The sequence below is a fragment of the Sceloporus occidentalis genome, unplaced genomic scaffold (genome assembly GCF_023333645.1).
Source record: "Sceloporus occidentalis isolate IW3139 unplaced genomic scaffold, rSceOcc1.0.p SCAF_1, whole genome shotgun sequence".
NCBI lineage: Eukaryota > Metazoa > Chordata > Lepidosauria > Squamata > Phrynosomatidae > Sceloporus > Sceloporus occidentalis.
Genome location: NW_028316981.1, coordinates 49,196,608 through 49,211,470, shown reverse-complemented (window position 1 = coordinate 49,211,470; position 14,863 = coordinate 49,196,608). Strand labels below are relative to the sequence as shown.

The 14,863-nt window shown below is 40.9% G+C and overlaps 1 protein-coding gene across 1 annotated transcript in view; it reads left to right on the top strand.

Moving 5' to 3' along the window:
• The window catches only part of PLXND1 (plexin D1), a 222,509-nt gene that overhangs the window by 147,123 nt on the left and 60,523 nt on the right, over window positions 1-14,863 (top strand). Inside the window, exons 20-22 of the mRNA XM_089512571.1 lie at window positions 6,514-6,628; window positions 12,980-13,087; window positions 14,132-14,244. Of these exons, the coding sequence (XP_089368697.1) occupies window positions 6,514-6,628; window positions 12,980-13,087; window positions 14,132-14,244 (336 nt within the window). The remainder of the gene's footprint in view (window positions 1-6,513; window positions 6,629-12,979; window positions 13,088-14,131; window positions 14,245-14,863) is intronic.

Below are 14,863 nucleotides of genomic sequence, written 5' to 3'. Positions count from 1 at the left end.
AAATGCCCCCCTTCCATTTTCATCAAGTCCACAGTGTGTGGAAAGGGCAGGTTTAATTAACAGTCACCCTAGTTAAAATCCTAACTTCTTGGGTTTGACACTTTTTAGAAAGCTTCCATTTGTGCCAGCTTTTCTAGCCTGATAGCCGTCAGGGGTGTGTGCAATTACAGCTGGGAAATGAATGTTTAAACTTCACGTCCTCACATGTTTCCATGCTGATGAAAATGGGGGGGGGGGGGGGTATTTGCCTCATGAGCTGTGGTCCAGCTGAAAATTTGGAGGGCAGGGGACTGAGATAACTATTCAAAATCTGAAAAAGTCCTAATGTCACAAGTAGTGTCATGTGTAGTTTAACCTTCTCAATCTTAGTATTCATTTCCTTGTCCTTTATCACTTCCAGGAAGGTTTTGCTCTTCTGCAAAAGCTTTCTTCAGTATAATGGTTTGTATCTGTAATTTTATGAGTCTTTATTATTGGGTACAGTCCCCCCGCCCCAGATGGTGTCACTAATTTTTCTCCCTTCTTTGTTCTTTCTTTTATTTTTTGTACAATCCTTGGATCACTTAGGGGTGAGTTCAAAACTTTTCACACTGTGAGACAGGTGAAGATATTAGGTCTGACAAATTATAGCTTGCTTTCTTTCCCTACCCCCAAACTACAGTTGTTCCTTTTTCCAGTAAATGTGTTAATATTAAATTGGCAGCCAGACATGGCTTTCTCTGTGAGGGAAGGAGCCTATTGGGACCTAAGAAGCCTGTGGCCAAATTTTTCCCCAGAAGCAGAACAGTTCACAATTATGGGATGGAAACTTCAGGAGAAACGAGTATTTCTAAGTACTGCATCTGAGGGGAGGGTGTTATTTTGTTATTTTGGGTCTTTATACATGGAATTTCATTGTAAATCAAAATAAATATGGACAGAAATAGAAAGAGTCTGAATTTCCTGATCCATTGTTACAGTAACCTATAAAATAAGGAAATTCCATATTTAATGGTAACTTTTAAAATGGGGGTGGCATTTTTAAACAAGGAACAGAATTTGTGATCTCTTTACAACAACAATGGCAATAATATAGTATATTATATCTAATACCATGTGTATTTCTTTGCTTTTAAGAGTTCAGTGTATCAGTTACATTTAGCAATAGCAATAACTGCTTCATTTGTATATTGCTTCATACCACACTAAGCAGTCTTTAAATGACTTACAACTGTAAGCTAATTGTCCCCAACAAGCTGGGTACTCATTTTAGTGACCTCGGAAGGATGCCAGGCTGAGTCGACCCTGAGCCTCTGGCTGGGATCGAACTCACAACCTTGTGACTGTGGGTGTGTGGCTGCTGTACTAGCATTTAACTACTGTGCTACCAGGGTTCCACTTAGCAATTTAGCAGTGTGTCGATCACCAAACTAGATGTATCATACCAGGTATATATTTGATGTCTTGATAAACATAGGAGATTAATTACGTATTTGACAAGTCATGAGAAAGAGAGAAACAGAGGAGATTATTGCACTGCCCTTTTCCATCCTTCTGTCCCGACCTCGCCGCAGGACACCTTTTAAGCATGGACTTTATCACACCCCTCCATACCCAGGTCAAAGAACAAAGTCCATCATCAATTCCCGACTACCTTATCAATTCACCAGCTTAATCTGTGAAGGTTAAACTACATGTAATCTAACGAATAATTAATTCTCATGACTTATTTTTTTTGGGGGGGGAGGGGGCTTCCATGCAGGGCCTCAGTATAGAACAGAACTACAACACATGAGGAAGGGGACTTAATCCAGTCCTCTGTCTTTCATTTTCACACTGAAAGTTCTGCCCTCCCTCCTCTCTATTGCTATTTCTTCCATAGGTACTCTTGTTCACCTTCATGGAGAAAAATCATTTGTAGGTTATTTTTGGCAGAAAAAGAAGGCTTATAAGGCAGGGAGGAAAGGCTTAAATCTCAGTGTTCACCACAGTCTTGATCCAGATTGGGACTTTAAACAGCTACTTTTTTTTCCAAAAGGCATCCAGTAATACTTCTTTTTATTTAATTATTTTTATTGTCTCCATCATTATCCGGATTTAGATTGTAAACTTCTTCGGAGAGGATTTTTATTAATGTTATCTGGTTACATACATTAATAGTGACATTATTGGAATAGCTTGAAAAGTTTGCACTTAAGTATGTAGGATGAATAGTGCAGATCTTTAAATATAACATTTGGGGCTTTTGCAGCTCACAGTAATGTCAGTTCAGGGCAGCTTGGCAAGAACGTAAAAAATCAAGCATGAAAATGGAGACTCTGCATTGCAATTTTCTTAGACAAAGCATGTGAAAACCCCAAGGTATTGCTTTTGCTGGCTGCCGCATTCCCATCATTATTATATGTTGGAATACTCTGCCAAAGCCTGTAAAGAGCTTATTGAATATATTAGTCTGTTTTTCTTATCTAATGAATGGCAAAAGCTTCGTTTTGGTTATTTAGGGTACTGTATGATTCTTCTTCTGTTCCCAATCAAAAGTTTGGAAAACTGAGACATATGAATTATTTGAGAAAGTTTAGAAAGTAGTCACCTGATAGCTTTTCTCTTGACAGATATATCAAGGTTATCATGACACCAAACCACATTTTAAAGCATGTGGGAAATAGTGAATCAAATAATTCTTATACTATTTTTAAAGGAAATAAATTCTATCCAGGGAACTTTCCAGTTACAAATACTATTAAATTAAATTACCCACAGCTAATTTATAATTATAAACATATTTGACAGAGATAGCTTCTTTGATAGAGATGAGAGCCACACTATATTTACAGGCTACAAGGGAATATGCTGAGTAACCCTACAAGATGTAAGACTATTTAAAGCACCATTCCTTTCCTCTCTTGTTTGCTGTATAAACATGATCATTTGTGAAATTTTTGGCAGTTTCTGGTAATCTTTACTAGAAGTCTGCAGTTGCCTATGCACAGAGTAAACCAGAAGTGAATTTGCAGCAGATACCTGGTTTGCAAGAAAGTTGTACAGATTTTTCTCCCCATGTCATTCTCTTTGCAGAAGTGAAACTCAAGTTTCTAAAAGTGAAATTGTCACATATTTTTAGCTGTTCCAAGGATATTTTCGTCTACTGCTTCATGGCAATTAACAAACTAAGCTGCCAATCCCCAGATTTTCCCTGGACAAATGTTAAGCTCCTTAGTATTCTGATAAAGAAGCAGAAGACGTTTTCTTGCAATCACATTTGAAGAAGCAAAAGTCAACTGTTCTCCTTCCCTCCACTGTCTCATAACCCCTAAATCATTACTAATCCATCAATGTGTCCATATCACTTTACTTCATGGTTTGTTCTATTTTTTGACTTGGCGTTTTCCAACTCATTTTAAATTATCCAAACTTCTTACAGTAGTTACTGTCAAATTGTGCTCATTTAAATGTGCAGGCTTAATAACAGAGTCACACAGTTGTGATGCACTACATTGTTGTTGTTGTTGTTTAAAAAATCAAATATGTTGCACCTATCAGGAAGTCTGATTCTGATTCAGGCCTTGGTTAATATCATAGTAAAAATAATATAGCTGGAACTTCTTAGCAGTGCCTTTAATATGAATCTTCTGAGCAATGCAATTAATATTCTGTTTTCCTTGATGCCTCTGAGGAAATTATTTTAATCCCAGAAAACATGTCCTAAAATAAATAAAGTTGCTATAAGACTCCTCCCCATCCCAAGTTCCTTTATTTTTACACTGAAACAGAGCTATACAACGGTCTCTTTCAAAATGCTCAAAATCTAGCTCTTCTGTATGTGTTTGCAAACATAACATTAATCCTGTTTGAACTTGCATAGAGTCTTGTCCTAATATCATATGACAGTTCACACTGAATTCTGAATTCATTCTGTTCACCATTCGTACCAGTTATGTGGAATTTACTAAATACCTCTCATCCTTTGTCCAACAGCAGTTGGTGGCTCCAGTGTCAGAAATGTGGTGAATCCACTCTAGGTTTTGTTCCAAACTGACTCTCCAAGGTGCTGAACCTATTTGAGTTGTTGTGCATTTTTTCCCTTTCTGTTCCAAATCAAATGTCAGGAGAGGGGGTGGAAAATAATCTATAGAACTTTGCAAAGTCAAATATGATTATCCACTGCAGATGTTGTTGTGTTGCTAAGAGAGAAACCTGAAAATGCAGTCTTAAAGATGAAGTAATGGGAGCTGACTAATTCTTTCCCATAGCCAATCAGAAAACTGAGAGTATAAGATGATACTTCTGTTAAAAAGATATAGGTATGTCTTGCGAATTAGTCACAAATTTCTATTTGCATGATATCAGAACCAGAAGCTAGAACACATTTATGGATTTATTTGTGATTATAATATTTCTAATATGTCATCCTTCAGCCTGTGAGCGAGTGAACAGGCAGACCCAGCTCCACCAGGGCTAGCCTGAAGATAGAGAGCCCTCCCTCCATGATAACTGTCATCCTTTGGCCTGTGAGGGAGTGAACAGGAAGGCCCAATTCCACCAGGGCTAGCCCAAAGAAAGGGAGCCCTCCCTCCAATCCATCTGCCTTGGTCCAGAGGGAGAGAAGAACCACTGGACCTGATCCTCTTTCCCACCACCATTCCCTTCTCCTTTTGTGTCATGTCTTTTAGATTGTAAGCCTGAGGGCAGGGAACCGTCTAATTAAAAATAATAATTGTAAGCCGCTCTGGTAGCCTTTAGGTCTGAAGAGCGGGGTATAAATACCATCAATAAATAATAAATAAAATAATCCAGTTTTCAGTTTAAAAAGTATCAAAGTGTCCCTCCCATTCTAGAAGAAAGTACAAAGGTATATAATTGAATGCAGTGGGACTTCGGTATTCATGGACTTGCCATTCATGGATTTGAGCATCCGCAGACAGCAAGCCTGCATTGTCCCCAATGGCGGTGTGTGCACGCAGCTGCACTGCCATTAGGAGCAGCCCCATTGTCTCCAGTGGCAGTGTTTGCATGCAGCCATGCCACCATTGGGGACAACGGGGCTTCATCTGAAGTCCCGTTGTCCATAATGGTGGCACAGCTGTGTACACATGCCACCATTGGGTACAACTTGGGCTTGAGCATCTGTGGATTTTGATATTTGCAAGGGTGTCTGGAACAGATCTCTTGCGAATACTGAGGTCCCACTCTACCAAAGTCAGGATTGTCCATGCTGTTGTATTTCCACATTCTATGTTTGGGTGTGAAAGCTGGACAATGAAAAAGGCTCATAGGAAGAGAATCGACACATTTGAAATAGGGTGCTGGAGGAGAGTTCTGTGGATACCATGGATTCCCAAAAAGACAAATAAGTGGGTTCAAGAGCAAAAAAGGCTGAACCCTCTAGGAGCCAAGAAGACTAAACTGAAACTGTCACACTTTGGCCACATCATGAGAAAATATGACTCACTAGAAAAGACAGCAATGCTTAGCAAGGTAGATGGCAGTAAGAAAAAGGAAGAGGCCATTGCAGATGGACAGACTCAGTCAAGGAAGCTACAGCCCTGAGTCTACAAGACCTGAACAGTTGATGTGAGGGTGGCTTGGAAGTCTCTCATTCATATGGTTGCCATAAGTCAAAATGGACTTGGCAACAATTAACAAGAACAAATGAAATAGTAATAAATGAAGTGGTGTGCAAACTAAAATAGCATTAAGCATCTTGTCTTCTGTCTCCTGATTTAGAGAGAACCTCGGAATAGGAAGTTTTTCCTGAAGTTTTATTCAGGATTCTATTGCATGAGTTTAAAAGAGCGGCTTATCTTTCCTGAATTCAGCGTTAATTTGGGAGGCAGCCGGTTCCTATCACACACAAATCTTCCGACTTCTAAAAATGGCTGTGGAAGTGACTTAGATGACCCTGGCTGCATCCAGGACAGACCTGGGTAGCAATTTGGCAGCGATTTATGTGTGATAGGAACCGTCTGCCTCCCAAATTAACACTGAATTTGGGAAAGGTAAGCCGCTCTTTTAACTACAAGTGATAGGGCCCTCAGTCATATTGTTATTTTTGTGGGACATATGTGTTTTTATAGTTCTAGCATTCACCTTCAAGCATGGATATGACACCTGAAAGTGCACCAGTACTTTTTAAGTGCAGTGGACAGATAGAACCTGAACACATTGTCCAGTCTTGCTGAACAATAATATAAACTTGAGGCTTAAGTTCTAATTGTCCAGCTTAGCAATTAGAGATGCTCATTTGCTACTGATGTATCTGAAGGTTATGCTCAAACCCATTTTCAAATGTGCACGTACACAAACACTTTTGGAAACTACCATCAGACCTCATCAGACCTAGCAATGCTAATCAAAATAAGTCCTGTTATTAAATCACAGGACTGTGATTCATTTATTACTGCAAAACCAGAAACTATATGACTTGTTAAGCCTATTTCTTTGTGCAGAACATCCCTCCCCTGTAACTAGATTTCTGTACTGCATCTAAATTTTTATTAAATAACTTGGTGACAGCTCCTTCCTGTTCTTTCTTAGATTCAAGTTGGGAAATTCAATCAAACAATTGCTATGTTGCACCTTGGAGGAAGTGAGACAGCCATCACAGTTTCCATAGTCATCTGCAGTATCTTGCTCCTGCTGTCTGTTGTAGGTAAGATGCAAATCCTGATGCTCATTGGTGGCTCCACCTAACCAAAGCTTTTTCATGATGCAGGTTCCATAGATTTATTAATACAACTTTCTTTTGAATTATAAGTGTGCCAGAACTCTACTAATGAATATTTCAAGGTTTTTAAAAAGCTGAACTGTTAGCCACTTTTACTTCCTTACTATTGAAATGAAACAGAAAAACACAGAAATGTGAGGAAAGAACTGAGGCCAATCATAGGCATTCTGGTGTTCTGGCAAGGTCTTGAAATGGTGTCTTGTTGTTTTTTGCCCTTTCCCCCTAGATGTTACTGTTAAACTTGAGAGTCCTTTTAATCCTATCTCACTTGACCTCTTCTTCTTTGTGTTCCTGTAAACCTATGCTGTTTCCTGATTAGCACTCACTACATACACATGAATGCACACAAACTTCAGTGAGCCTTGACCCATAAATCTGATAGGATTCCACTCCTTACTGACCCAGACTATATCCCTGCCTTCACTTGACTGCTCTGCTGACACTAGTGGAACTGCTATTCTTCTGCTCTAACATTTGAACATTTCTGCTCAAAAAGAGAGGCTTAGTTGGTCATAGATCTAATTTGTGGAAGTTGTCCTTTGACCTTCCTCACACTTTCTTCTACAACAAAAACCTTGTATATTATTGAAAAAAGGTAGTATGTGCTAACTGTGATTTATTTTAGTACTTGTTGTTTATTATAATTAAACACATATTTCTGGAGGTAAGGCACACAAGGATTGTATGCAGTGGTGACTTGGCAGAAGTGGCTTGCAGTAGTTTACAGGGGTTTTTTTAGGCTTGCAGAGGCTTACAGGTTTTTGCTGGTCTCCCCTGCCCACAGAGGGAAAGAGAGAAAGACAGAGAGACTGCAGTCTTCTGTGCCATTTCCTATCCTGCACAAAGGATCTCTGGAGATGCCAAGCCACAGATGCAGGCGAAACATCAGAAATAAATTCTTCCAGAACACAGCCACATAACCACAAAAAATATGGTCTCAGAACTGTCAGGAGAAGCTGGGGGGGGGGGGTGTTGCAGGAGTTGTCAATGAAGACCGGATGTTGTAAGTTGTTCAAGAGTACAACTCACAACAGATTGCCAGTTGGGAAGCCCTCCAAGAACTGAATGCTGCAGTTGGCATGGTCAGAGACCAGAGTGAATGTAGGCAGTCTACCTTGCCACGCTGCATTCACAAAGAGAAAGACTCCATGCATGTATGCACACCCAGTTCATATGCAACTCTGCCAAACTCTTCCCTTTCATATAATCATGCTGATCATCTGAGGAGGGGCTGTATTTCTCAGCCTTCCTCTTTAACTGATCCTTGGAGATTCATCATGCCTGCTCTAATACAAAGCTCCCAATGGATAGAAACCACTATCTGTTTCTATCTAAAATATTCACTTGTTAAAGATTGTTTACAATACATCTTTCCACATATAAAATATTTAGGCCTAAATTTGACAGAGTTGTTAATTTTGTGATTGTGGTTTCTAGCTATTTTAATGACAATATAGATAATCAACACAGTTTCATCAGCTGTCAATTGATTCTATAGGGATAAGCAAACATATTTTTTACGTTTTCACTAAATAACAATTCTTATACTCAAAATCACGTTTGAATTCCTGTTTCATTGCTTCCTCTCCAATATATTGTGCTTCATTCCTCACTTAAAGTTGTCTTTTTTGTCATTATATGCTGATAAATCATTCCAAGTTTTACTGCAGGCTGCATTTTAATGAACCTGATCAAGATGTCAGAGTTTTTGCCTTGAAAAACACAATATATCAGCAAAGTCTACAGGAGTTTAAATTGTATTCTGAGAGCATTTTACTCAGCGTTCAGCTGCTAGTTCAGTTTACATGTAACACTAAAACAGGGATAGGCAAGTTTAATGGTTGCATATATCTCCCAGAATCCTTCAGCAACAGCATTCTTTCCCTATAGCCACATTAACCATTGAAATTTGGTGGCAGCTGTAGCTGCTATATGAAGGAGGAGGGTAATGGAGTGTCCCTCTACACTACAGAGCCCAATAAATAGAAAGTCAGCTATCTCACTGGTTTCTGTTGGAGTGACAGGAAGTCCACCATGGTAAAATTGGATATTTTGACAGTTCCTTCCAAGGGATGGGTGAGAATGGAAAGCACAGCAGTTGTCATTTCAGCAGTTCTGCTTGGCACAGGTGGGATCAATGAAAATAGCATCTCTGTGAGAATGTTGCTTGCTTGCTATAGTAGTAAGAAATTAACCAATAGATTTGGTGAAGTTTGTATCCTTTGTTGTATGTCAGTGCATAGGACTCCCCTCTATTCTTCCACCATGTTCATGAGGAGGTGATTAGAAGAGATTTCATCCATTTTCAAAGGACCATTGTTGTTGTGTCTGAAAGCAGGAACTGTGTCTAGTGTTAACAGAAGACTATTGAAGTAATCTAATATTGATAACCATAGTCTAAAGCTTTTTCAATAAAGCAGTTAACACTAACCAAAATTGGTCTAGATTGGGACATAATTACAATGACAGTTAGTTGACAGTGTTACTAAATACATCTAACCTCTTCCTTGTGGCTTTGCTAGAAATTTTAAAAAGCTGAACTAAGGTAAAAGGTAAAGGTAGTCCCTTGACATGAATGTCTAGTTGTAACCAATTGTAGGGGGCAGTGCTCATCTCCATTTCTAAGCTGAAAAGCCAGCGTTGTCCGAGGACTCCTCTGGTGGTCGTGTGGCCAGCATGACTGCACCAAACACTGCTACCTTCCCACTGAGAAGTGGTAACTATTTATCTATTTGTATGCTTTTGAACTGCTAGGTAGGCAGAAGCTGGGACTAGTGACAGGAGCTCACCTCATCATACAGCACTCGGCCCTCGAACTGCCAACCTTCCTATCTTCTGATCGTCAGAACTGGCATCTAAGTGCTAAACTATAGTGGCAGACATAGCCATGCTGTCTTGAAACCTGTGCAAATGCCACATAGTAATACCACCACTTTCTAAATAAACGCTTCTTTAAATCATGGCCATGGGGGGGGGATCTCAGTTTGATAAATTTATCTAGTCCATTCTCAATTTAAAGGACTATCCTTGATCTTTAAAGACCTTCAAGCTTGATGTCCGGGAAAGCTGGAGAAGCTGATAACACTGAGGCAGGCCAATGCAAATAATACACAGCTTTGCAGCAACAAGGAAGCAGATCTATGAGCACAATATGAGAGCAAAAACAGAAGCCAGTCCAAGGTCCAGGGTTCCGGACAGCAGGTCAGCGAGCTAGTCTGGGGTCAAGAGTTCTAGGTCAATCCGAGGTCTAGGAAGCAAGGGGTCCAGCAACAAAGTCCAAGGCAGGAGTTTATCACATGGGAGGAATTTCTCTTAATTTCAAATGAAAAGAAAGTGGAGGCAGAACGCATTCACGTGAATTTGCTAGTTCAGCGAATTTACATGAATTCGAATTGCATTTGAACTGACTTTCCATTGCCCGAAAATAGCTTGCCATTGCCCGAAACAGCTGTTTGGTGATTAGTGAGCACTTCTCATATAACCTCCGGGAATGCTAAAGGGACACCCTTTCTGTCCTTCTTTGGCTGAAGGTAAGTACCAGCTCATCCTGCTCCTCTATGTCTCCCAGGCACCTCTCCAAACCTGCCACTCTCCTTTCCCCTCTTTTTGGCTGAAGGGGGGAATAGATGAGACTCATCTGGGATGGAGGATTCCTGGCTCAGAGCAGCTCCCCAGATCAGATAACTGCCTCTCCATCACCTTCTTCCTCCACCGTCAGCTCTCTCAGTCCTCTACCGCACTGCTGCTTTGATTAAGATGCCTGGAAAAGCCCCTAGAGAAAGAGGGGAACTGAGCCACATCTATGTCCATGAGGCAAAGGACCACCCCTGCTCACAAAACCCCTCCCATCTTTTTTAGGAAAGATCATTTAGTGCTCTGAATCAATTCAACAGCACATTGCCTTTCAGCTTCAGGGAGTCCTGGATGAAACGGATTATCTGGACCCATTTCAAACCGGGTTCCGGGTGGGCTATGGAGTTGAGACTGCCATGGTCGCCTTGGTTGATGATCTCCGTCTGGGCATGGACAGGGGAAGCGTGTCCCTGTTAGTGCTTTTGAACATCTCGGCGGCCTTCGATACCATTGACCATGGTATCCTTCTGGATCGCCTGAGGGAGTTGGGGATCAGGGGGCTCTGCTTTGCAGTGGTTCCGTTCCTACCTCTCGGGTAGATTCCAGATGGTGGAGCTGGGGGACTGTCGCTCTGATAAGAGGGCCCTTACATCTGGGGTCCCTCAGGGAGCGATTTTGTCCCCCATGCTGTTCAACATTTACATGAAGCTGCTGGGAGAGATCATCCGGAGACATGGGGCGCGGTGTTATCAGTACGCTGATGACACCCAAATAGTTTTCTCTATGTCTCCGACTGATGCAGTAACTAAGGATGGCATCTCTCCTCTTAATGCCTGCTTGGAGTCGGTAATGGGCTGGATGGGGGAAAACAGACTCAGCCTGAATCCAGAGAAAACGGAAGTACTGGTGATAGGCTCTCCTGGTCCGGGTAAGGAAATTTTTCCACCTGTCCTGAATGGGGTCACGCTCCCTATGAAGGACTCGGTTCGCAGCTTGGGGGTGCTCCTGGACTCGTCGCTTCACCTTACATCTCAGGTGGATGCGACGGTTAGGAGCACCTGTTATCAGCTTCAGCTGATACGCCAACTGCGACCCTTCTTGGACCGGGGGGACCTTGAAACTGTCGTACACGCTCTGGTAACCTCTCGATTAGATTTCTGCAATGCGCTCTACATGGGGCAACCCTTGTACCAATCTCGGAAGCTACAATTAGTGCAGAATATGGCTGCTAGGCTGGTCACTGGCTGTTCCAGGTCCGGCCATATTACACCTGTGCTGAAAGATCTCCATTGGCTGCCTATCCGCTTCCGGGCCGAATACAAGGTGTTGGTTATCACCTATAAAGCCCTAAATGGCTTGGGCCCAGGGTACTTGAAGGACCGCCTCTCCCCATATAGTCCGCCCCGCACTCTTAGGTCGGGAGCTAAACATCTTCTGTTAGTCCCAGAGGCGCATTATGTAACCTCTCGGAGGGCCTTTTCGATCTGTGCCCCGCAACTCTGGAACTCTCTCCCGAATGAGCTCCGTACGTCTAGCTCCCTTGAAGTCTTTAAGAAAAATCTGAAGACGTACTTATTCCGCCAGGCTTTTCCCACGTGAACCCCTTTGGTCATCCCCCTCCCAATGTGTTGTGAGATAATTCCATCTTCACAGCCTGTTGTTTATATCTGTTTTTGAAGTGTTTTATGGATTTTTATGTGTAATATGATGGGGTTTGGGGTCTCGATGGTTTTAAACTGTTTTTACATTCTTTTTATATTGTTGTACACCACTATGATCGCTGGAATAGCGGTATATAAATAAATTTATTATTATTATTATTATTATTATTATTATTATTATCATTTACAGCGTTTTGGATCTTTCAAAAAGACGTAGGAAAACTCTCAATATCAAATATCCTGGGTTAAGTGGGGTTTTGGGCAGCCCCCCCCCCCCCCCCACAGTAGTGCACTGGATGTATTCAGGGATAGTGTGAACACCAAGGAAATAACCCATTTTCACACCGTGTTGTTTTCATAGTGTTAATGACCCCATGGTTTTTAACTTGTTTTGATCTATTTTATGTGGTTGCTGCTTTATAGATTTGTAAATCATACAGATACCTTATTACCTTTAAATAATAGAGGAAACATATGTATTATTAATTCTGTAGTGTTTTAAATCTTTTATTGTAAGTGCCCTGAGAAGATATTTGTAAGGCAGAGTTATATAAGTAAATATGGAATAAATAAGAATTCATAAAGGAAATAATAATAATAAGCAAAGGCAAAACAACTTTCTTCTGTTTCATTGGTAACTGCATGGCATACCTCCTCAGCTCCAAATTCTATTGTTTTTTGAATATAACATGGATAAATAGACCACACTCATATACACTCTGTCAATAAAATACAAATGTGCTCATCTCATAAGGTCCAGAATGGGTCACAGTGACATCTGCCTTTTCAGTGGAAATAACTGAATCTTCCTAACTCCTGGAATCCTTTCATGATATATGATTCAAAGGGCTAACTTTGAATCTCAGCTCTGTCAATTATTTTTCTTTCCAAGTGGCCATGTTTACTGGAGAACAGTTCTCCTATTGGAGGAGGGTTTGCATTTTTCTTAACAAACAATATTTAAGTCAGTGCTGTCTTCATAGAAAACTGCATACCTATCATAGCTATGATTTCTTATCATCTTGACTTTCATTCCCCCCAGCTCTCTTTGTGTTTTGCACCAAGAGCCGCAGGGCTGAGCGTTACTGGCAGAAAACTCTGCTACAGATGGAAGAGATGGAATCCCAGATCCGAGAAGAAATCCGCAAAGGTAAACGTCTGTATTTTGGAAGAGTGGATTCAGTGCCCTCACACATCAAAGAATTTTCTGGTATGCTCTAGTGGGCATTTTCAGTCCTGAGATACTCTTCGTACTTATTGCTTTACAGAATTAACATGTACAAAAACAGCAGGGACCACAGTTTGAGATCAGCTTCTTTGATGACTGCAGAACAACAAAATGGAAGCTGCAGCCCTATGTTGTGATTTAAATTCGTAATCATGTTTGTTGAATTTAAGGAGTTGTAAACAGATATTCTGAAATAACAAACCACAGCCTAATGGGTGAATGCCAAGAGGTTTGATTGGAACATGCTTCATGGATATGAGGGAATCCTAGGAACACTAGGATTGTATCCACACTGCAGAATTAATTTAGCTTGACACCACCTTAACTGTGCTATAGAATCCTGAGAATTGTATTTGGAGACATTTCATCTTCTCTGTCAGAGATCTCTAGTGTCACAATAATCTACAATTCCCAGAATTCCATTGAGCCATGGCAGTTAAAGTGGTGTGGATGCAGTGTGGATTCAGCCTACATCTGTTCTTGTCTGTAGATTTTTTCAGTGTAATCTTATAAACTGAAGACATAAATTGATGACTGGTAGAGGGGTTAGCCTTAGGGTTGTCATCAATCAAAAACAACTTGAAGGCAAAAAAAAAAGCAAAACCCCACATGTAGAGGATCTCTAGTTTTTTGTTTCTATATAAGAGAAGTGATGAAATGGCACTTAATACTTCATGAAAAGACTGATAAGCCTCGATCTTGCTCTTGAATCCACTAATACAAGGAGCAAAATTGCATAACATTTGGTTTCCTGGAAAAGCTACCGGGGGATAGGGGATGGGGTGGGGTTATTTATCACACAGAGCTTCACAGATTTTCCACCATATATAATTTGGTTCAGAAAATAACTTAGGATGTTACTTTTGTCAAAAATTAATAATAACTACTGCTAGGTTGCTGTGACATATGAAAAAATCTGTACATTACATGAATGTGACCCATTGCTTTGATTGTGGTTTGGATCAGGTTTTGCTGAACTTCAGACAGATATGACAGACCTAACCAAGGAGCTAAATCGCAGCCAAGGAATTCCATTCCTGGAATACAAATACTTTGTGACCCGAACCTTCTTTCCCAAAGTAAGACAATATGACATACAATGGAAGCCTAATGATGCATGTTGTTTTTTATAGTTCTGCACATTGCTGACTTTTATAATAAGGCTTAATTCCATCCCCCAATAGTTATGGTGCTAGATATTAATCATATTAAGCTTTCCAGAGGCATACTACTTCACCTTCGCTTCTTGCCTAGTACACCTTGTGGATAACTGGAAGGCAATTTTCCATTAGACCAATGATTCCCAAAGTGGGTGATAAGCCCCTCTTGTGGGCGGTGGAAGGATCCAGGTAGGGGGTGGTGAGGGGGAAAAAGAGGTGACAGGGAGCCCTGTCAAAGTATTGGTGTTCAGGAAAGACAAGAAGACGCAGTGGTTTTTAGGACCCTGGTGTGGGTGAGGATGTCATTAAACATCTTTACAAAGTTCCCAGAAAGCAACCACACAGCCTTGCTAATCATTTTGTGTGCTGCTGTCTCCTGCTCTTTGCCTGCCCAAATGAGTTCACTCCCTTACCGGCATCTTTTGCTAGTAGTGGCAACTAGAAAACTCTTGTGAGGCTTGGGCACAGGGCATCACTCTTGTGGCTCAGAGTGACACCATTTTGGGACAGACCGGAGCAAAGAGTTAGAGCACATAGT